The 24872-nt window shown below is 36.5% G+C and overlaps 1 protein-coding gene across 1 annotated transcript in view; it reads left to right on the forward strand.

Annotated features, from left to right (window-relative positions):
- PHF14 (PHD finger protein 14) overlaps positions 1–24872 on the forward strand; it is a 173923-nt gene that overhangs the window by 111088 nt on the left and 37963 nt on the right. The window contains exons 17-18 of the mRNA XM_055706704.1: positions 316–433; positions 22424–22537. Coding sequence (XP_055562679.1) covers positions 316–433; positions 22424–22537 — 232 coding nt within the window. The remainder of the gene's footprint in view (positions 1–315; positions 434–22423; positions 22538–24872) is intronic.

Genomic DNA, 24872 nt, shown 5'->3' on the forward strand with positions numbered 1-24872 from the left:
AAATCACAAATTTTTGAAAATAAATGGCAATGAATGACATTAAAGTATCTAAAAAATTGAGCTGGTTATGTTTTTTCTTTAATTTGTAAGTCTCTGAAATAATGTCATGTATATATGGTGACAAAGCTGATGGATGAGTGTCTGCCTCAGAATATTCCAAATTAGGCAGAACCTACGTGAAGTGATCGTGTTTGAAAATATCCCTTAACAGAAAATGTATTTTCTCTATCATGATAATGGATCAGGGAAGCTCAATCTAAAATAATATAGAGGTACCTTTTATATAAGTAAACATATTTTGGTTTCTTGTCGCAGGTGTGATGAATGCAGGCTTTGCTACCATTTTGGCTGTCTAGACCCTCCGTTGAAAAAGTCTCCTAAACAGACTGGCTATGGATGGATTTGTCAGGAATGTGACTCTACATCCTCCAAAGTAAGTTAATTCATCCTGTGAAATAGTTGAGGTATTCTGGTTTTAGCAGTCTTACTAAGCATCTGAAGTTTTTGTTGAAATGCTATGCATAGGACTGCTCTGAAAAACAGTAGAAGGTCATAAAATAATGATTTCAGTTTTACTCTGTAAAACAGGTAAAAAACAGAATGTATACAAAATGGAAATACTCTCAATCAATAAAGAGAATGTTATTATCCCAATTAAATGCTTTCTTTTCACATTGTGGATACTATTCAGGATTGGTGACATTATTGACAAGTGAAAGTATTTCAGGAGTAGTACAAAATACAAACCTCTAAAGACAAGAGGAAGAAAATGCATGTTTTTTCTATATGAATGAAGATTATTTGAATTGCAAAACCTGTTTTTTTAAATGGAAAATTGTGTGAAGGTTGTTAATACTTCATATTGATTGGTATGCCTTGGTCAAATATAACACTGTAAAACTAGGACTAAATTTTTTACATGGATTAAAACTCGCTTTAATAATACTGACAGTAATAGTATGCTTCTGTAGTACTGACTTTTCAAAAAAAATAAAGATTTTGATTCTTTGTCTACACAGAAGCTTCTTTAGTACTGGCATTCTTTTCTATCATCACCATAACCTCTGAAGAGACACTTTCCAATTGATCTTCAAAATCAGATTTATAAATGCATCGGATACCTCAGGGTTAAAATAACAGAGCATTCTAAAAGTCTTTTAAAATTTTACAGGTTATTCTGCCAGTTTCCTTGTATTTCATGAATGTTTTAACTAGTAAAGAAGTGACTTTAGTATTTGGATACACAGGGACACAGCTATGCAGATGTTGTCATAAATCAGCCATTAGCGTACTTGGATACTTAAACTCTTCCATTATGTTACTTCTAAGAATGGAAGATAGAAGATGTTCAGAGAGAGGTATAATTTTTTGCCTTGCTGGTGTCCCTATCCAACTGGAAAAATACGGTATTCAGCTTCACCCTGGGGGGTTAATCAAATTGTTCTTCTGTAAGAAGATATGAAGACAGACACTGGAAATTGTCTGTCTGCTACAGTTTGGGCATCAAGCAATCTTTCTTGAATACCACTTACATGCAACGGATGTTCCAAGAGTGAATTAAAATTGTTATTGAATTTCTGTCACCTGCTTAAACTAAAAGGGGTTCTTGATACCGTTTGTAAAAATCTTCCGTCTCCTGTTTTCTTGGCTTCTTCTGAGTAAACAAAAAATCCAGGGTTTGTAATTTCTGAATGTGTTTTCCAGGAGATTAGCACAGTGTGTACCAGATAAAATTTTTAAAAATACTATAATGAAGTATGACTGACTTCACTTAGTGCAGGGTGTGTATTATTTTTAAGGTATGAGTTGAAAAATACCATGTTCAGAAAAGTAAGCAAATTTTATCATTAGAATGATTATATATTTTATGTTACCTTAGTGATTATTAAAAATGAAAAAAAAAAGCTTGTTATTGTGTCTAATTTTGTTCATAAAGATTTTGAATGACTAAATTTAAATAAAGTTTTTTTGCACTTTCAAGCGCAGGCAGTTTGAATTGTATTTGCCTGAATATGTGATGAATATGAAAGATACTGAAAAATTGTCTTATGGGGACTCCTTGTGGTTTTGTTTAGTCACTTTCCCACAGCTTTTCCACAGCTGTGCAGAGAAATTTCTCTGAAAAAGCTATATTGCTCTCTGTTTTAAAAAGTCATTTTTGTAGCTTTTTTTGTGTTGTTTTATTCTGTACTGCGTAACAAATTGAAACAATACAGTGTTGAGTTAAACTCCTTGCAGCCTCAATGTGAATGTAGTTTTAAAAGGATTAGGGCTGTTTATGTACTTAATTGTTTTCAGATTCAATATTCTTTGTGGCTTTAGGATTGTGTATTATATGCCTGTGATTTTGCACAGCTTTTCACAGCCAGGAGGAACAGATAAGGCTTTTTCTACCCCTCACTAGAGGGGGTAGTCTCGCAAATGTGTACTTAGAGCTCAGAAGAGGAAAACTGTAGAGAAAGTAGTGTTGTTTGCTGCACTCTGTGTGACCTGTGGATGAATTGCAAGCCTGAGCTACCAGCAATTTCAGTCTCAGTCACTCACTAAATCCAATTTTTGGTGTGTCACAGTGAAGTTTCTTGTACGGATTATAGCAGCAAAATGGGATTGAATTTCCAGTTTTGGCCAAGGAGACTATTGTTTCGTTTTCATTCCTTCAACTTTGTTCATCTGTTTTGATCCAATTTAAATCACTGTTACAGTACACATTTTAAAATTCCCCAACAATATCTTCTGTAGCAGTATTGGGCTTTGAGAACAAGTGGTAGGTAAATTACACTGTTTTGGTGATGAGAGATTGTAGTGCATAGCATATAATGGTCAGTCAGTTTTTATTTCTAATTATGAATTTCAGTTTTAGATGTTTAGGAAAAGTTGCATACTGCTGACAAGGAATAATGTGATTTTATTTTCAGATTTTGCTAAGCATTTGCAGGTGTCAGCAGTACAAGGGATGTAATTTAGCAGTAATAAACATATGCTTTAAATTGTTAGCTATCACAAATGTTGGACATGCTGCTTCCATTTTGCTCATACTAGTCACAGGACTCTCCAGCAACTGTGTCAGTTTTTCCACCAGCGTAACATATTCCCATATTACCCTGCCTGTCAAATAATAGACAGACAGTGACTTTGCTGTAGGGCATGAGGGCAACAGCTTCTCTGCTGGTAATACTCGCTGTCACTCACGACTAAGGTCTGACAAGCTCTCTCATCTCAAAAACATTGTAGATTTTGTTACATCACATGAAAGCTGAAGTAAACCTATAAGCTCTCCGTTTCTGTAACATTATCCATCTACCCTACAAAAGGATTACAGTGTGCTTTCAGGATTGCCAAACAGTACTCTACAAGATAAATTTCCTGATAGTTTGAAATAGTGATATTCAGAATGAATATAGAAGCTTGTTTTAGCTGAATTTAATAAAAATAAAATAAACAAAATTATTCGATATTATGATGTGGTAATATTCAGTAGAAATAAATGTGGCCTGGGCATTTGTTCATTATGGGTGACAAAGGTCTCATTATGAGGTCTCATTATTACTAGATGTGGCTTCCCTTCGGTTGCCTTCCATTTAAAAGTATTGTTTAAAGTATCTCCTGCAATTTTAAAATTTTGCAAAGGGCCAGGGCAGCAAAGAGTTTAAAGATATATCATGGTGGTTACAATGACCGTGCTAGTTTAGGTTTCTGTCCGCTCATCTTTGTGTGCAATCTGTTTTGCAAAACGCTGCAGAGTCTACATGTCAGGTCATTATTTGAGTGCTGCAAAATCAGCTGCCTTGTCTCTAGACTTCTGTTTAGTTTGCTTTTATTTCATCTTTTTACTGTATTGCATTTTTTGAGTGGAAATAAATTGTCGGTATATATGCATAGAATTCTCATATAAACCCCTCAGGTAATATTTTATGGAACTACAAATACATGACACGCCAACCCTGGCAAGTATTATATTTTGTACACCTTTTGTGCTGGAAAGCAATCATGGATAGCTTTGCTTGTAATCCAAGTAGAAGCATTTTGGATATAACTCGCGTTTACATAGTGAATAAGCAAATATTGGACACTGTGATATTAAAATATCAAATATAATGTTTTAAATATTTTAAATTATATATTTTTTTAATTTGTTTCAAACCTTTTTATTTGGTCAGATTAAAAAAAATGTAAGCAATTCAATTTAATTGCTGTAGGCAATGGAATTTTATTCTTGTAAAAAAATAAGTTAATGCGCAAGAAGACCCATGAGGAGTGCAGAAGTTTCTGATCTACTCATGAGTTGTGCGGGTGACAGTCTCATCATGGTTTATGGAATTTAATCTTTTTCATTATGACTTTTTTTCAAACTTGGGGAGCATTTCCTCACATGTGTTTTAAAGAATAAACAGTGAAACCAAAAAATCCTGCTGTCAAGCTCTCACAATTCAGAAAATACCAAAATTAAGGTGGCATGCAGCGCTTTAAGTCCTTTTGTGGCTATGCATGAATTTGCAGCCTTTAAATCGCTTCATGGTGCGATATTATTTTTTTTTTGCTATAAGACCCCTGCCTTCTGTGATTTAGCTGTCAGGTGTCGCTAAAAGGGATTAATTTGGGCTGAATATTAGAAGAAGGTACTGTCTTTAGGTTTTGCAAGGCATGAAAACTGAAGCAGTGATTTCAGGAACAGGAAAAAAAAAAGGGGAAGCTTGACCTTATGTTTGAAGTAGTTGAGTTGTGTCCAGAAAATTGAATTTTATGGTTTTTTCACCCCAAAGCTCCTGTGAGTTCTACACAAATTAAATTTTTCAAATATTTAGTAATCTTTCCTCCTTGTTTACTGTTTCCCAGCCTGGATCCCTTTGCCCAACATGCAAAAATGAATTCTCTGACCTGCAGCAGGTTATAGTGTAAGCTGTGTTTTGAAAGTACTAAGTCTCCATAATGATGTGGTCTGGGCTACCACAAACTTAACTAATTTCACAGAAACTTTAATTCTTACTTTCCCTGTGTCTTGGCTTCCGTTTTGCAAAATGTTGATACTGCTCCCTTATTTTAGACATTTTCTGTAGATTTGGATGGGTTGTGCTCAGCAGCTGCCTTTTCCTGTCCACTGACTGTAAGAGGGATCCGAGACAGCTAGTTTAGATTAGTGAGGGTTATAGTTTGGGTGGGATTCTCCTTGCCTGAGTACACACAGAAGATGATTGAATCAGCGTTGCATGGACAAGCTTTATCTGGGCATTTACTCAACATTTGGAACAAAACATTTTCAATAGTAGCCAATATCTTTAACATTATATATATATATATATATAAAAGAAAACACTGTTTAAATATAATATGAGGGTGGCACAAGGTGGTAGTATATCTGCGTGCTTAGTTATGTCTTGAATATGTGTTATATACATTCTATTATTCAATACAATGTGATTTTAAGTAGTTACATTTAAAATACATCTTGCAAAAAAAATAAACCAAAACATACTTAAAGGTATTTTGTATTAATTTAGACTTTTTCCAGTTGCATATTCTGACAAAGGGTGACTGCAACTGCAAAGAAACTGTGAGCCTGATTTAGTCAGTTTCCATCAGAGTGTTGCATCAGAGCACCTTCTTTGGAGGACCCAACATACAAGCAAAGGTACTGCCACCATGGCAAACAGCATTGCAGCTGAAAAATTAGAAAAGAATACTGCTAACAAATCTGCTTGCCGATACAAGCAGAACATACTAGAATAGAAAGTTAGTTCAATTTTTATGCAACATTTTTCAGCCAGAGCTTAGGAGTATTTCAAGGTCACTTACAGAATAACAAACTATATAATGTAATTGACTGAATGCATTTCTAAAGGTAGAATCTCCACTTTTACTAGGTATGAATATTATGATCTATTTTGTCATATAGTCATCAAGAACAATAGAATTAAACATTTTTGTGTGTATTTGTATATTTTAAAGTTGGTTGAAAGTTAAATTATGCTACATAAATCAGATTAGGACTTTTGTTTCTTGCGTGACATTACAAAAAATGTTTTTTATATAGCAGTTGGAAAATATGTGTTTATTTTGAAGTCATTGTTTTCTTCCTAGGTTTGTGAGGAGCAGTCAAACATTGGCACTATAATGATTTCTTTAAAATTGAACAAGAGAAAATTATCCAGATCTGTGTGAATATTTAACACAAGTCTTTACATCACTCCTACACTGTTTTAAAAAGTTCAGTAATGCCAAACCTTGGTCCAGAAAATAATTTAACTGTTGAGATGGTAAAAAAAAAAAAAAAAAAAAGCATGAAATTGCGGTGTACAGTAATTCTTATCAGTTGGTTGGAATATTGCCAGCTGTGTTTAAATATTTGTTCCCCAGGTATCTTATTTAAAAAAATGAGTTGGCACAGCCTCTGTTATTTTCTGGCAAACAGGTATAATACATCTATGTAATGAATAATTTATACCATAAAACGTTCCAAAAATAATCAGCCTTGAAATTAACTTAAGATGGGATTTGATTTATGAATACTGGATAAGCTCAGCATAAAGTTAGTTGGTATTAAATCCCCAAATTAATCCAAATAATCAGATACACTTAGTTGGCAGAAGAAGATTCCCATAGTGTAGGTGGGAAGCTTGGGTTTTAATGAAGGGGGGGGAAAAAAAAGTTTAAGCACTGTAAAATGTTTCTGTAACGGATGCTTATTTAAAATATTTTAATTCTTCTTCATATCAAAATCAATACTACCAGTTCCAGTACCCCATGGTACTACTGACTGACTGCCAGATCCTCTTCATGGACTTCTAGTGCTCGTACTTCTTCTTAGGTGCAGCTTAACTCTATCAAAAAGGTATAATAAAAAATGGACAACACAGTACAGCATTGTCTTTCACGTAACATCATCTGAACAAGTCTTTTTGACTGGTTAAACAGATGATAGTACAACTAATGCCAGACAGAAGTTTAAAGAGATTGCAACACAGAGATCTTTTTCTAAATGAGGTATTGTTGTTCCAAATGCAAAACTGGATTCAAATAAAGTACCAATTAGTTTCTTTCTTGTGTTAAACTTTGTCAAAAAACAGCAGTTACAATAAACCTGATAAGAGTCTGTTTTCCCAGTGGTATATTCTTAGAAAATCAAGATTTAAACTATGCACAGCATTTTTAAATGAGTATTTTTGTCAGAAAAGCCCCATTTTAATGGTACTTGGTCCAAAAATTGTCTGGTTTGCAAGATCAGTTTTCTTCCCTGTATTTTTTTTATCCAGGATACTGATGAAATCCCTTGCTTCTTAACTTCATTCACTCATTGTCGTAAGCAGCCCAGCAATGAAGAATTTTTTCCAAAGCTGAAATTTTGCACTGTTATAAATTCTTTTTCTTAATGGGAGAGCAGTAGCATCATTTAATGCCTTCCGTAATGCTGAATATTTTCTGACAAAAGCAGGAGGGAAAAAGTGTTCTGAATGCTGCCGAAAAGAGTGTTTCATTCTGATGTCATTTGACAGACACACCTTATACTACCAGTTGCCCACCAAAGCTGCTCTGCACTCCCCTTCTCAGCTGGATGGGGGAGAGAAAATATGATTGAAAGGCTTGTGGTCAGGGTGAGGACAGGGAGAGCACTCAGCAGTTACCATCGTGGGCAAAAGAGACTCAACTCAGGGAAAAAATAATTTAATTTTTTACCAATCAGATTGGAGTAGGATAATGAGAAGTAAAACCAAATTTTAAAACAACCCCTTTCCCCCTGCCCCCAACCCACCCACCCCTTCCTTCTTCCCAGGTTTTGCTTCACACCTGATTTTCTCTGCCTCCTCCCCCCAGGTGGAGCAGGGCAACGTGGGTTGCAGTCAGTCCATCACACGCTGTCTCTGCCGCTCCTTCCTCCTCACAGGAAGGGCTCCTCACACTCTTCCTCTGCTCCAGCGTGGGGTCCCTCCCACACGGTGCTGTCCTTCAGGCACAGACTGCTCCAGCGTGGGTACCCCATAGGCTCACAAATGCGGCCAGCAAACCGGCTCCAGCCTGGGCTCCTCTTCCCCACGGGGCCGCAGGTCCTGCCAGGAGCTGCTCCAGCATGGGCTGCCCAGAGGTCACCACCTCCTTTGGGCACCCACCGGCTGCACCATGGACCTCCATGGGCTGCAGGGCCACAGCCTGCCTCTCCAGGTGTTTCACCAGGGGAATCTCTGCCCCAGCGCCCAGAGCACCTCCTCTCCCTCCTTCTCTGGCCTTGGTGTCTGCAGAGCTGTTGCTCTCATGTATTCTCACTTCTCCCTTGGGCTGCAATTGCTCTTGCACAGTAACTTTCCCCTTCTTAAATACACTGTCACAGAGGCGCTACCATCGCTGCTGACGGGCTCGGCCTTGACCAGAAGTGGGTCCATCTTGGAGTCAGCTGGCATTGGCTCCGTTGGGCATGGGGGACGTTTCTGGCATCATCTTACAGAAGCCAACTCTGTAGCAGCCCACCACTGCCAAAACCTTGCTACACAAACCCCATACAAAAAAATGAAGCAAATTATTTTTTCAAGAGGCTTTGTGAGTGTCTCGTGAATCATATTAATACTGAGGTATTCCTGCTTTTAATAAGTTGTCTCACCAGTTTTGCTTTTTTATAACTAAAAATGTGTTGCTGAAGTAAAAACAAACAAGGATGGCTGAAATTAGGGAAAAGCCTGGTCATTAATTATCACTTTGGTTAAAATACACACCCAGGTCTAATTTCCAGTGAAACACTTAAGAGGTACCTCATTATTAAAGTACTAGACTTAAAAACAATTAAATCATGAACACAGTGTGTTGAATATACATTTTTAATGCATTTAATCTGAATATACACAATCTAATATTTAAATGACTAAACCTGTAGTTTAGGTGTGGTTTAGTTTAGATAGAGTAACTATTGCCTACTCTACGGCAGTGGTTAAGGGAGCAAAATCTCTTCATGGGCAGCTGTTAGAAATGCCACTGCTACTCTGTACCTTCTTTAGGTTATGCTTCTAACAAAATCTGCTTACAATTACGGTTTATCTGGGAAATAGCTCTTCTAGTGAATCGCGAGTTACACTTCCTAAACCATGACAAAATGAATTTACAGCCTACGTTGTCCGCTACTGTAGTGCTAAGCGGCAAGGAATCTCGTCTGGGACCTATCTGCAATTGGAAAATTCCAAATAGCAGCTAGCATCGTGTTTGAAGTAAAGCTACCAAATGTGGTTTTATGCTAGCACAGCGTGAGAGAATAAAAACCGAGAGCACTTTTTCAGCCCTAAGCCGCACCCTGCAACAGGAAGATTTTATACCTCTGCTTTGGTGTACGGCTGTGCCCACTCAAAGAATGTGAGAAGGCTGAAAGAGAAGTAGAGTCTAGGAAGGACAGGGGGAGTGCCTGCGCCTTAAAGAACTGGAGGCTTTCCCTTTTGAAAATCAGTTTCTAGATATTTACAATATTGAGCAGTGTTGTGACAGTGAATTTTGCATATTGAAGATGCTGTATAGAATTGTAGAAGGCATGCAGATAGCAGTTTTAACCTGTTTTCTCTTTTTTATGTTGCTTTTTAAGTGATGTCCCCAAAGGAAGATATATGTGTCTGAAAGTCACCAAATTGTAGCTGCCAAAGCATCATAGCTCACACCAGTGGTACACATTCAGATCTATTTCATCAATACAGTTGTCTTCCTACTTCTAGAGTTCCTAAAATAATGAGTCTTTTGAGTATTGATAATTAGGGGCTTCATGCTGACAGTGGAGCCATAAACAAATTTACCGATAACTTCTAATTGACCATTACTACTTTCTGTTAACAGCCCTACCGGAAATTTTGATTGTTATTTACCTAATTAGTAGAACACATGTTGGTTTTGAAAGCATCTGAAAATAAGTGTGCATGAAAAGCTTGTAACTGACTTTTGAATTTTTTAAGCTTCTGAGCCTTCATTAAATTCTTGGTTTAGATGATACAAGGTGCCAGGAGGACAGGAGTAAAAAACATTTCCATTGTGCATAACCTTTTCTAGTTGAATATTCATGAAGAATTGAGGAGCCAACTGAAAACAGCAATAACTATGTGCTTTACGGGGAATCCTGAGAGGTGCAAAGGTATATCTGGAGTCTGATGGCATCCCGTTCCACTCTAATTTTGCAGAGTAGTGTTCTATTGCTACCAAATTCCTGAAATAAACTTCTTAACCCAGAAATGTATTTCTAGCCTTATGTTTTATATAGAACTAGGAGGTATGTAATTAAAGAATTATATATCTTAATACCTCGCTAGTCCAACTTTATTACCCTGCAAATAATCTTAGCACATCACCTGTAATCATATTCTGTATGACAGAAAAATAATTTGATCTTTAATTGTTAGTCTCTGAATGAGATCTAAAGACATCATAGTTGCCTAATTACCTGCTTGTGTTTGCTCTCAAGGTTGGTTTTATTATAGTCTTCCAAAGAAATGCAACCATATATGTCACTTTAAGTAATGTGTCACTCATCAGTATAAATTACTAACGCTGCCTGAGCAAAATGTATTCATATTGAACCAGGAGAGAGAAAGGAGACAGGGGAAGAAACAAAGAAAGGGCCGCTTTGTGATGGGCTAAGCAAGTAATGAATTTTAGCAGAGTCAAGATTTGCTTTTCGTTGTCATCTTAGATAGGGGTGCTGAGGTTTTGTCACCATTCTCAAATAGAGATTCTCTTAGTGCCAGCCACATTTAATCACATTTTGCAGAAGACAGCTGGGCATTGCCGATTTGTGCTGTGTCAGGCACTTTCTGTGAAAGGAGTGTCTCATCGCTTGGATTTCAGCATTCTGTAGCAGAAAAGTTCCCTCTTCTTAAAATTGGCTCAGCAAATAGCTTGTGTGGGAATATAACTATAAGAGCATTACAATCAGTTCTACCAAGAAAAAGCACAAATATTACGTGGAATTTTAAGATGGCTTTTGAAAAGATTTTCACAAAACCTTTAAAATGTATAGTGTATTGTTAAATTCTGATAGCAATTAAATTAATCTTAGATTTTTCAGTAAATGTATTTGGGTAACAGTTGAAAATTATTATCTGGTTCAGTGGCTTGAGACACATTTGGGCATGTTTGGAAAGTCTTAAGTGTATTTCAGCTGCATCAAACAGTACCAAAAGATTTCATATGTGGAAAACCTTGGAATCTGTAGATATCAAGATTTCTTCAAGCTACTAATCTCATGAAGACTGAAGGGCAGATGGTATCCTTCAGATGTGGTATAAATAGCCAAAGAAGTGTCAGAAAGGAAGTAGCAAGATAACTCGGTATTTATGGAAGGTACACACAAGTGTACTTAGGGTGGGTTAATCACATCACATTTATTTTTGGAAATAGAAGGGCATCAGCAGATTGATACAGTCATTCGCATAATGGATATTAAATGTGTAACCAGTCCTGTACAATAAATAAGGATATACATATCAGGTATTAATATTTGCCACTATATTGTGTATTAAATGAATATGCAGTTTGTCCAACCATTTTCATCTAGTGCATGATGTCTCCACTGCTTGTTTAGGTTGAAAGTGTTGCATAAAGCAGAGAAATTTCAGACAAAAATTTTTAATTGCTGGTGGTAAGGAACTTTTTGAAGGTTATTATAAGATGTCTGTATTCATGTAAGGATAGCTTCAAGTATCTTGCATTTAAACGGTAATTATGAGAAAGTATAAAAGGTTTGACATTTGGGAGCTGTGATTTATTAATCTGTTATTAATTCTTTCACTGGAATGACCTGTAGACCTATTGTTGTTTATGTGCTTTCTGGGTACAGCATAGACAGAGAGTGAAAAGCTCCTTGCTACAAAATAGTAAAACATTCAGAAGACAATTTGTACCCTTTCTCAGGTACCCTGGTTAATACACAATGAACCTTTTTACCTACTGACTCATTCTTCCTTGCAAAGTGACCTGCTTCAGCTAAAGAATAGTAAGATGGCTTAATCAGTCCCTTGGGAAATGCAGTTTTGAACCCCCTTAAAGAAGAAGAAGACAGAAGTGAACCAGGATCTTCCCTATAATGGTTGAATGTGATCACCAATTAATTTAGGGCAGCAATCAAAACATCGTCTGAAAGTAAGGCACTAAGTGTGTCTGTCTCTCTTTTTTTCTAATTTTTTTTGGGAGGGACTGGGCGGGAGGAAGGGGGAGTTGTTTGACCCCAGAGAGCTTTCATTGTAGTGAATCTCAGGAGGACAAAGGGAACTTTTGATAATCCATGGTAACACTACTGAATTCTGAATAAAGCTGCTATTTAAAATGCCCTGTTATTTTGAACATTTCCTATTGATTAGTGAAATGGTTCTACATTCTGGTACACTCATTTTCTTGGCTCTTAATGTGAGGTGTCTTAGTGTGTATTTATCTTAACATTTTGGTTAAGGTTGGGAATGCATTTTTTAAAGGAATCACCGGGCTGCCACCCATCGCTATACTCTGTTTCAAATTATAGAGTGGTCTCAAGAGTGTTCAAACGGGGTTCCTGTCAAGGGATGCTAAAGCTGAGGATGTATTCTGCTAATGGGTGTGCTGTCTCTCTGACCGAACTAGTCATAGCTTTGAAACACGTATAGCACATCTGGCTGATCCTCAATACCAACTGCCTTGTTCTTTACAGCTCTTCCTGTCGCACCACAATAGTTCCTGGCATGAAGTGACTATTAAAACCCCTCTTATGTTTGCTGTATCAAAGGCATATTTGTGTTTTAGTTTCATTGACTACAAAAGTTACTTCATTCCTGTTTGATAAGAGAATTTTTAGAATGCCAGTAGTCTCAAGGTCAAAAGCCTAAAAAATAATACGCAGATATATACTGCTAGGGTATTAAATCATATCATTTGTGTGTTTGCATAAGTACTGTATGCATATACTTTTAACTGAACAAATCCGGACCACAATGTTATTAAGCAACTATATTGAAGAGTAAATGACTCGGGGTGTGTTTCCTACTACAAATGAGAAACATAAAAGGGAGTTTTGTCTGGTAGATGTAATCTTTTTAAAAAAAAATCACAAAAAAGGCACAGGGAAAATATTCATGCCTGCTGAAACAAGGCAGTAAAGTTGACATTTCAAGTTCATTTAGCCTCATTATTCCATGTATCATTTACAGTGTTCTTAATTAGGGAAGAATGAGGAATTTCCAGGCCTTTCTGAGGATGCTTTAAAACAGCCGCAGTAGTTGTGACCTTTCAGTTCCTGTGGGCTCAGCAAAAGATGGCTGATTAATGTCACATCTTAAACTGTGTCAACTGGGCTTTTCATTCCCTTTTAGGTAAACAGCCCATTGTCAGTGCAGCTCAGTTTGACAGAATAAAATATCCTTGTGGTTTAGCTAGCTACTTTACATTAATGAGTATGTATCTCTATTTAGTAGTATGAAGTTATATGGAAATTTCTTTACTTAAAGAGAATTTAATTACTCTAGTGACTAGCATGAATGAATAAATCAAAGGCACCCACAAAATAAGTGTTCTTAACATTTGTTTGAGGCTTCTTAAAGGATGTCCAAGATTTTTTTTCATTTGGCACATTCAAATGTTACAGCGATCTGAAAAGGAAGATATAAAAAACATTTTTATAGAAAGCCTTTCTATAGATAGATTCATTCTTTAAAAATATTTCTATATTCTTGAATTAACATTTTACTTTTTCTGCTTTATCAGTTGAAAATAGTACTTCTTAAGAAGAGAGAGAGGGAGAGGAAGAGAAGGAAAGAGAGAAAATCAAGATGGGGAAAAATAACAGGACTGCAAGAAATGCCCTTGGCATAGAAAGGGAAATGTGAGCACACATGCATTCATAAGAATGAGAAAATCTGACCTGGAGAAATAAACAGAAACCCTTATAGGGGAGAATAGGATGAATTAATAAATAAGGCCATGGCAAGGTAGAAAGAAGGATGTGGAGGGCACACAGAGAGCCTTCCCCCAGAGCAGGGTAGAGTGTTTATAGAAAACCTCTGAAGCACAGGCAGATAAGTGGGTGCCATGCAAGGAAAGTTTAAGGAGCTATAAAACTTGCATAATAAACTTGGACTGCAAAAAATTATGTACTGTACAATCCCTTTCTTTATTTCATCTTGTTACTGGAAAAAAATCGGGAAGTGAGGAGAGAGGAAAACCAGTCTTGATTTAATAAGTAGCCTTTGAAGATTCTGTGATGCTTTTGGTGATCACATATTTTAATATTACTCTGTTTTGCATTATGTTGGGAAAATGTGGATTTCAAGGAGTTGAAAAGCAAGAATCACTGCTGATGAAGATGTAAGGAGCTAAATAAATACTACTTAAAGGACTTCTCAAAGGGGAAAAATAAACCAACCCTATGAATGTGCTGACCCTGTCTTGAGAATTAAGTTAGATGGTACAATTTAAAGCTTTGTTCCAACATCTGACAGACACACTCTGCATGCTGATGCATAATATCTGAAGATTGTGTACTTGAAAGAAAGCCTTTTCTGAGCTACGTTCTATTTTTGTTAGAATAAAGCAGCTGCTTTTTGGAGCAGAGATCTCAAGTGCTCAATCTTCTAGTTCAAGTTAAGTGTTAGCCAAGTATTGTGAGCAAATTTTGTGTATGCTTTCTCCCAAGCTGCTGAAGTGGAGTAAAGCAAACTACTTTGACCATAAATTGTGCAAATCTGCAGCTTGACCCTGAGAGGTGGAAGTAAGTTTGCTGCTGTACCTTACTCCCAAGTTGTTGCTGCCTCTGCAATCCAAGAGCGCGGAAAGTTTGGGGCAATTTAAGTATGATTTGAAAAGAAATACACATGAAGTGAAACTGTCTCTTAGAAAGACAGTATGGATGGATTGCTGTGGCCTGCCCTGATCATTTCTGAATGAAAATAACATTGCTTAAGGAAAAAGACAACTAGAAACCCAAATGTACCCTTACTAATGGAGCACTTGTACCTGTGGCACTGCCTTCCACAAGTAATAGCAGGTGACTTTGCGCATTTGTTGTTTAGAACACCTTGTTTTAAATACTAGGTGTAAGGTGCCTGTATCATTCCATAAATATTTTGAAATCAACAATTACAGTTACATGCTTACTGTGGGTGTAGATGCTTGTGATGTGTTTGAGAATTTATTTTGCAACTTTTGATTGTGGTTTTTTTGGTTTTTTAAATGGGGGAGGGGAAAGAATTGGAGAGATCAGAGCTGTACAAAATGGGTACAGGGAAGATGAAACATCCTGATCCAGCAGTAGTAAATTATGTGTATTGTCTTAAAGAGATTTTAGAACTCTGTAAAATAACTTATAAAACTCCTTAAAACATAAAAACAGCACAAAAATAACTTTATAGGCTGTAGTATATGCCTGTGATCTAATGATAAGAAAAAAATAGCAGAACCATATATAGGAAGAAAGTGGTGTGGACAAAAAGAAAAAATACTGAGTTACTCTTATATGCCATGATAGTAGCATAGTACAGCAGACTTGCCAGAATATTAATATCCTGCAAAAGGATATTCATATAAAATCTGTTGCTCTGGTGCACCAGATAATTGCCAAATTATGCAAGACGCAGGAGATTTAGAATAAAAAGGATAGATAGTGGCTTTTTCCCTTTGTTGAAGAAATTCTAAGAACTCCTGGTGATGATGCTCATGTTTGTACAGAAATTTTTGCCAACAGTTTGAGCCATGCAGTAGCTGTGACAATGGCATTAACCCATGACAGTAACAGGAAAGATGGATTCCTTTGCATTATGCATATGAGATGAGATTAGCGTGGTGAATTCTGAAGTGTAATTCCAGTTTTTGTATTCTAATGTGGTTTTATTAATTAGTGTTTTAAGACTGGATTTTGAATACAGGTCAGAGAGTTCTAAGGTCAGAAAAAGCAGCTATTGAAAGGGTAGCTAAAAGAACAGTTTTTGAATGTTGGCAAGTAATGAATGATGAGAAAGTAAAAGGGAAATACGATAATCTGGGAGAGTTTGATTTGAAAGGTGGTGAATTCAGTCCAAAGAGAGATAGGATTAGTACACCGAGTAATGGAAATGTAGAAAATATGTGACTTAGAAAGGGGAAACTAATTCAGGTTCCAGAGGTCAGTGAATGATAATACCTTCAAGCGGTAAAATGTTCTCCTGTTTGCTGTTTCTATTTGCATGTGCTAAAGGTGGAAGAAAAATACGAAAAGCATTATTTTGAGAGTGCTCTTTCTAGCTTTAAATATATGTATTTTTTTTCTTTTTGCCATTTGAAGAAAGCATCTGGAGAGAACGCATGACCCTGTTTCTTTTCATACTTTGTTCAAACACTTTTAGTAAAATATTAGCAATAGCAGCATACTTGTTTTAAAACAACTGTAAGAGTGGGAATTCACCCTTTGACACCTGGAAATGTAGGTAAATTTCAAAGATGCAAGCTTGCTTTGACAGCATAGTTTATTGAAAGATAGAGGGATAATAAACAAACAGATGGGTATTTATTGGAAACTTCTAGTAACTATTAGCTCCTTCATATTGCACAGTGTGTTTGAAGAAAAAAGTTGGAGGCTAAAGACAAATTAAGTTTCTATTTTTTCTAATTACATTCAAATTAAGTAAGTTTCTATATTTGGAAAACAGAGGATTATAAATGTTTTTTCTTTGTTTCTGTCTTTAAAAGAAAGCAGAGTTTTTAGAGCTAGGTTAGGGTTTATTACCTGAACCGAGGTAGTTTCAGAGTCAGCTGAGAATGAGACCCTGTTGTGTTAACAACGAATAAACATAGAAGTTGTCGTGCCCTTCTCAAGAGAGAGAAAAAACAACCAAGGACGTAACAACAGCCTTGCCTCTGCGACTGGCAGTGTAGGAGGTTAGCACGTGTACAGTAAAGGTTGCATTTGTAATTTCCTATCTTTGGAGAGGGCAGAGGAAGAGAGGAGATTGTCAGGTGTTAAATAAAATCGTTGTGAGGAGAGTGACAAAGGCAGAATAGAAAAAGGAAGGGAATTTTTACGACTGTGGAGCGTGAGTTAAAAGTTGAAAGCCCATGTTCTTACCTCATTAAGTAACACAGGGTAAAATCCTTGCAATGGCAATGTGATTGATCTCACAGGTAAGTAGATTAAGATAAACTCCACATTTCTCCTGGGGTTTTAGTTTGGCTGCCTGTGAACTGTGGGAGAGCTACAGATGTCTCATCTTCACTAGATTTTACCAAATTCTAGCTAAGATGTTGTGAACACTTTCAAAATCTGCCCCTGGGGAGAGAGAGGGGACGGCTGGCAGCGGCTGGGAGCTGGGGGCACCTTCTGTGGTCTGGGCCGGGGAGGTGCCTTGGGTCTGACCCAGGAAGGCTTTGCCTGTGCAGCACTGGCAATGGTGCTCTGTGAGGCTACAAGCACGTCAATAAAAATGTGCTCTGATTTCTCCCCATACTCCTTCAGCCTTAAGAAGCTGCCTTCATGTTTCAGAAAAGGCTTTTTTTTTCTTTTTCTTTTTTTTCCTTGTGTAAGTCTAAAGGGGGACAAATATTTCTACTTTGTTACTGTTAGAAGTCTTTGTTAGTAACTTTGGCTTCCAATTCATTACTGCAGTCATGTTTTCACAGCCTGGTGTGAGAGATAAACCCTTTGCAAATGAAGACAGCATCCATTTTCATTCTACCTCAGGCCACACAGAATTGATTGGGGTAATAAAATGACAGTACCATGTAATATCCTGACGGCTCTTTAATTTGAAAACTAGTTCCAGGCTGATTCAAAACTTGTTTAAAGCTAATTTATGACTTGTGTAATTTTCAACTGGACCAAGGTAAAGGATGATTTATGAAAACCGATGCAGAGTTAACATAATATATTCAAACCTTTCAGCTTGAAATCATCTATAAAGGGTTTGTGCGTTTGTGCATTGATTTGTTTCAATTATTTTTTAGTTTTGTTTTGTTTTAAAGTAGCAATAGCAGAAAAGATAGTCGATGCTTGGCTTGTATAAATACGATTGTAAGACACTATTTTTGCATTGTCTTTTTCTCAAATACATTTCTTACGCTTTCTAGTAAAATATGTTATGCATACTTTTCAACTGTACATCAGTCTCCATTTTCTTCAGAATCAGAAGCTGTGTAGAGGTTTGATTCTGTGTGAGTCAACATTTGTGCTGACGATAACATGGATTGGTAAACAAGTACAGTATTTTGTTACCATAGTGTTCACAGTAAACATTCCCTATGAATGTACATGTCTGTATATACGTGTCTGTGTCAGACTTACACATATACAAAACATATCTGTATATGTGTCCTGATCTCAAATGTAATGGTCTGGTTTTTAAAGAACAAAAATTAAAAACAGCGAATTCCTCAAATTAAGCCACAGTATCAGCATAGCATAAAACATAAATGTTTTCCTCTAAAATCTATCACTTTTACATAGCTGACAAATGAAATCCACATCTGTTCTGTATGCACTATTGATTTTTCAGCATACTGTATCAGTGATACTTCTGCACAGAAGAGGACAAAGCTAGAAGCACAGTGTACTGCTACTGCAGTAGATGCAAATAGCAAATAAGGCAAATGGGATGAAGGGAGAAAAGAACTGAATGCTTTGAGGGAAGTGCTACAGCTGAAGCACCTTTGATTTCTCATCTCCTACCAGTCATTCTCTCCTTTGATCTCTGCTGACCTGAATTATTATCATTATTACAATTACTATTATTATTACTATTGTTATTATTTCTAGTGTTATTAATATTATTATTGCTACTATTGTTACTATTATTATTGGATTATATTTTAGTAATTCTAAAATTAATAATGATGATGATGATGATAATAGTAATATGCTGAAGGTCCAAGACTCGGAATTTAACTAGCTACAGTTTTGTATCTGCTGTCAAGATTAGCAAGCAAGTTCCATCCCAGAACTGGAATATCTGATTTGTTATGTAATGATGTCAACATGTAATTAAAATACTATTTTTTGCAGAACTGTGATTGATTCAAGCCAGTACTGTTGTGGTAACTTAAACTGCATGAACATATAGGTCATAGGAAAAGAGGCATAGTTCAAAGCAGGGCTGGCTGTCTTGCATAAAGGTAGGAGAATGTCTACACATTTCATGTTTCCTCTTCAAGGTTTCTGAAGTCCAAGAGGGATCATGTTCTGAGGAGCTTTGATTAAAATCTGCATTTTGCAGGAAAAAAAAATAATTACTAGACATTCTGAATGTATTTGTTTATAATGCACTTATATTTCCATAAATAATTTCTATATTTTCAGGAAACTGGAAGTACTACTTATTAGTGGTTTTCTCCCATAATTTATTAATTGATATAGTTAAATATTAATATCCATTAGAAAGGTATCTGTTGATCTGTCTGACATGAAAATGCAGATATGTGAGCTTTTAGAAAACATAGTATTTTAATGAAGCGGGAAGGGCTTAAGCACCAGAAAAGACATATACCAAGTTACTTATTGTCAATTAGTTGTCCATGAACAGTCGTGTCCATACTGCTACCCCTGAGGCTTACAGATCCATGAGAAGTACCATTGACATGGTTTTCATCATACAAGGCCTTGAAAAAAGAAGGAAGAGACTTTTTGCAAAGTCAGCCCACTATATTGGAATGTAAATAATAATTAGGAAGGGCAATAAATGAGTTTTAATTATTTTTGAGGTACTTTTTTCCTTTTAACACCTCCTTAGCAAAACCATTGTTTTAGGTCAGCAATACAGATTTTTGCCTTTCCTTTACAAAACTAAACAATGCTAATACTTTTTCAAGTTTTTTTTATTTGCCTGAGTACAAGTAAAAGTACCAGGATTTGTTACGAGAATTGTTGCTCACTTGGCCATGTACTCATAACACACGGAGAAGAAGCTTTATGGAAGTTCTCACTTGCACCTTGCAACATTTTTGTCATTGAACCTTACATGAAAGGATCTCATTCCACTTACTATGTTTATTTCTGAAAGCTGTACTTCACGTGTTGCCGAACTAGTTCAGAACAACATTGATTGCCTTTCTTACATATGTTCGGGCTCTTTGCAGTTTTCCTAAGAAGTGGCAGCAGTGCAAATAGAAACAATAAAACCAGTTTAATTGAAAAGGGAGACACATTTTCTCATGTTGGTTTCTGAAAAATGAAGTAAATTTGATTTCCATCCATCTCCCTAAAAATGGAAGTATTATGTTAGCCAGCTGGTTCTTAGGAGAGCTATTGAGAAGGATGGGCAAGTTGCTCGGGACGAAGGTATTTGAGACTTGATGGTGGAAAAGAATCCATGGTCCTGTTGAGGCAAAAGGAATGTAACAGGAAAATATGTTTACCAAATTACAGTTGCTCGGATCATTTTTGAAAACCGCTTTTTATTACTTTCAGAAAATGTAAATAACAAATAATGGTTGCCACTACTACCTGGCCACACATAATAGCAGCATCGTAAAAGTTTGTTTAGGCACAAAAGACAGGCAGAATTCAAGGAGGGAAATTACTGAACCAAAGAATTCAGGCAAGTACATCATTTTCTTGCAGCAGATGCAGTCGTTACTTTTGGTTTTGTAAGTACCACAGAAGAGCTTCTGGAAATGTATTGAGCTGATAAACTGCATAGTGATGATTTAACTTCCCAGTTCTCAAGGAGGAAACAAAACTCTGCTGTCCAGTACTCAAAAGTCAGTTCATGGCTAGCTGGGTCAACAAAAAGAGATAGTTTCATTGTCATAGTTTACTGAGTCAGCCTTTGAGAGAGAGGATGTTTGCCTGTGCAAGTCCAGATCTACTAGGGAAAACAGCGAGCTGTCAGATGAACATGATGCAAGGTTTATTTTGATGGCATGTAGAGCATGTGGCTTTTGTACAGTCAGTAAAGGAAAATCAGACTTTCATTATTAGAATGCTAGAGATTATTCTTCTTGTAGTTCACTGTGTTTAGCTATGTTGTTAATATTCTTTTGAGGAACTGAGAAAGCTGAAAAATAGTGTTTTCTTATTCCTGTCATGGAAATACTCAGGATGGTAGCTCTGGCAAGGTATCCCATTTTTTTCCTGTTCTTCTGCAGTTCCAGTGCTTATGCTCATAAAACAGTTCACTGCAATGGCAGTTGGATGTCTTTGTTAACAATTTAATTGATGGTATTCTTTAGTCTTCACTGAAAGCTGATGTTTCCTAAAATGTCTTCCTCATACCAAACCATAAACTTAAGGTGGTAAGCCACAGAATGGGCCAGACTATCCTTACTCTAAGTCAGAGAGAGGTGGTGCAGCGAGAAAAGCATATAAAGCTTTATCTGAAATATTTAAGCTCAGAAGCTATTTTAAAGGGATTCACCTGAAAAGGTGTATGAAATAGATATTCCCGCTCCAGGCTCACAGAGATTCTTCCAACTTTTTGACCTCCAGCAACCCCCTCCATGTATTAATTCTTTTACAGAATCTGGTCTTACCTGTGATTCTCCATGTGATTCAGTAACGTTGTTGAACCACAGTGTCCACTTTTGCCCTTCCAACAGTCAAACACACATTGGGCTAAACTGCAAATGCTGAATATTACCGTTATGAAAATTTAATTTACTTTTTAGAGGTTGTTATGTTGAAAAACTTAATAATGAGCTTTGCAGCTTGCAGTTTCCAAAGTATAATCTTGACTTCCTTGCAATTAATGACTGTAGAAAGAAAGTGATATATCAAAAGCACATATTCTGCTTTCTAAGTGATGACATCTAAAATATCTTCTGTAATGAGCATTGCAGCGAGCAGAGTAAAGATAGTACTGATTAATGGATTTTTCCTCTGTAGTAAAATATCTCAATCTATGCAGTTATCAAAACCACTGTGTGAAGCAGTGAAGGTATTAAAGTGGGTTTTGTTTTGACAGATCTAGTCATACTGCATTGCAAAATCAAGTTAATTTGAAAAATAGAATGTAAACTACTTAAGAAATTTTATTTATTTTACTGTAGCATTAAAGTTACTAATAGACAGCCAATTCTACTAAATTTTATAACTCTACCAGATTGCATGCTGTATTGGTTTGCAGTGACTGGTAAAATACATTTGTGTGGGGTTGTTCTAGCACGATCCCTGCTGTTATGCAGAAACCTCTGTCTTGAATAAGGGGATGAAATGTAATATTCCCTTCCTTGCAGTTGAGGAGAGGGGTAGGTATGGGCAAAACAAGCATGCTTGTCCAGAACTTCGGAATTCTGAAATGCTATATAACTACTTAATAAGTCTTATAATGCTCTTGTGAAGAAATTATTACTATTTTAAGAGAAAATATATGACAGATGTTTTTGACTCTGGGGTAAAAAAAAGTTGCCCAGGGTAAAAAGGGTGGAGTTTTAGACCTCAAGGATTTTTCATTTCTCTGTCTGTGCTTAGAGCACAGTTCCTCTGAAAAGTCTCATTTTCTTGGCGTGCCACCAACACGCTGCTGAGGGGTCTATTTGTCTCTGTTGCCCTCAGGACTCCGAGCCGTCAAATGAGGTGGTCTCAGAGGCCCCAGGTAATGTGGTACCCTCCACCTCAAGAAGTAGCTCTGAAGAGCTGGTATCGGTGGCACAGAAACGTCCAGAAGAGGTAGGACATTCTGTGTCTATTCTTTTTCAAGATTAACTGTTGGGGGATACACGTTTGCCTCTGTTTTTCATGCCTAGTGTTGTTTTGCTCATAGTAGAGACTTTTGATAGTTAAATCTCAATCTTACCCTCCCACCAACAACATGCAAGACCAAGCTAAATCTCAGGACCTTGATTCAAAGTACCTGTAAGCCAGGTACGTTCCATCTGCGACCTTTTTAATACTATTTCTTATTATCAGTGATATCGAAAATACTTTTCCTTGTTCCTTTCTTTCATGCCATGACAGTAACAGGAGTCTTGTTAGATTCTGGCAGATTAAGCTTTATGACACTAATGAGTCAGAAGTAGAATCTGTACGTAGCTATATAGGTAGATGTCAAGCTTTTGTCATCCTTCACTAAATTTAAATACAGCTAACTGCTCCATTGTGCAAAAGAAAGACCCGTGTAGATGTTGTGCCTTTTTTTGTGCCCTTTTCCAAAAAAATGGTATTAGATGCTAATGATGTAGTATGATCATAAGTCTGTGCTCCCTGTTTTTATAATAAGAGGTGCTGGCTTGTAAGATAGTTCCACAATGTAGCAAATGACTTCTTTTATGTTCCTGCAATGCGTACTTGTCACCATACACCATGGCTGGAGGAGAGGTTGTCTGCAGAATTCAGACTCACAACTTCATTTTGTGGTGGCAATCATCCTTTCAGAGAGCCATTATTATCCTTAAATTCACCATTCCTGTGAGAGAGAAGTCCTTCATTTGGAGTAACCTTAACATTCTTAGTTTTGGCTTCTTCAAACAGTTTAGTTGTTGTTATTATTATTAAAGATATTCCAGGTACCAGATAATATAAAGACTCAGCTTTCCTGCTTTTTTCTCAAATTTCTTTTGACTATAACATTGCCAGTAAAGGACAGTATGAAATACTAGTCATAGAAAATACAGTGCCATTTATTAGTTCTTTAGTGCAGCCTTTAGATAATTATCAAATACCTTCTTGAATTTTTCCTTTCCTCTGATAGTCTTGACACTTTGTCTGAAGAAGAGGGAACTCCGCAGTACAGGGCCAGGAGAATTCTTAAGAGTGTCTTCTGGATTAAGACCAAATAGGTACTTCACTTATTTCGGAGTATCACGATATATTCTAAGATAGAAAGTCAGATATCACGTCTAGGCAGTCCTAAGGATAGAGTAATAGAAACTTTTAGTATTACTTTTGTATATATTCTTGAGTAGCAAAGGGACATTAGGCTATGGAGGGCCATGAGTTCTGCCTCTAAAGTCTCAGCTTTGCCAGCTTGTCTCACTCTACTGGAGAAATTAAAATTGAGAGCAGAGATGTTATTTACAAATAAAAATAGAGGAAAAGTGCTGCAGAAAGAGGAATGAGACATGGTTATTTAGTAAAAGGCGATGGAGAGGAAGATGGATATACAGTTTTTTGCCTTTGTGGAATAAATACCGCTAAACTGGGGGAAAGGAAACTCCAGAGAACTGAAAGATGGAAATACACCTTTTGGATTTTACTAAATATCTCAGTAATAGTTTATGTTGAAGGTGTTTTACTGAATGGGGGGGTCATAAAGTATTATATGTGTTTTGTAAGGGAACGAGACTTTCTCCAATCATATTTACTGCAATTTATGTGAAAACAGAGAGGTGAGTCAGAAAGAGTTTTGTGGTTGGATTTGCAGGGAACCTTGAGAGGGGAGCAGCAGTATGCTGAATTTCCAAATTCAGAACCCACCATGAAACAACCCATCTAAGTTACACATGGGTAAGTCAGCACAGTAAACAAATATTTGTGCATTACACCTTAAATAACAAGTAAAAAAAAAAAGTGTTTGCAGAATTTACTTCAACTAATGCCTTTTTTATTTCTTGTTTTATTTGAAGTCTCCTGGTACATCACTCCCTTATATTCTTTCAGTGTCTGCTTAATTACAGCTGCTGACTGATGCATTATTTGTATAATAATTTATGTCTCATCTGAATTCAACCCATTAGTATTGGTGAGAAGGCAGTTGTTAAGGAAAAGTTCAAATGCAGCCATGGAAAAGAGATAGGAGAAAAGTTTAAAGAAGGCAAAATGGCTAATAGCTACAGATTTTAGGAACGTGGTGGAGAATTAAGAAGGATGTGGAAAGTGATGTTTAAAAAGAGTCTCAGACTTGCAAATGTGAAGGAGAGACAGCTTCTAGTAGGAGAAAGTAATGAATATCCCATGATTTGCCACATTAATTTGTATAAAGTGTAGGTTTTTTTCCTGCTTGCAAAATATTTCCACTTAGATAGGCCGTACTGAATGTAACTCGCAGTTACGTGTCATTGGTTTT

The sequence above is a fragment of the Falco cherrug genome, chromosome 4, assembly GCF_023634085.1.
Source record: "Falco cherrug isolate bFalChe1 chromosome 4, bFalChe1.pri, whole genome shotgun sequence".
Lineage (NCBI taxonomy): Eukaryota > Metazoa > Chordata > Aves > Falconiformes > Falconidae > Falco > Falco cherrug.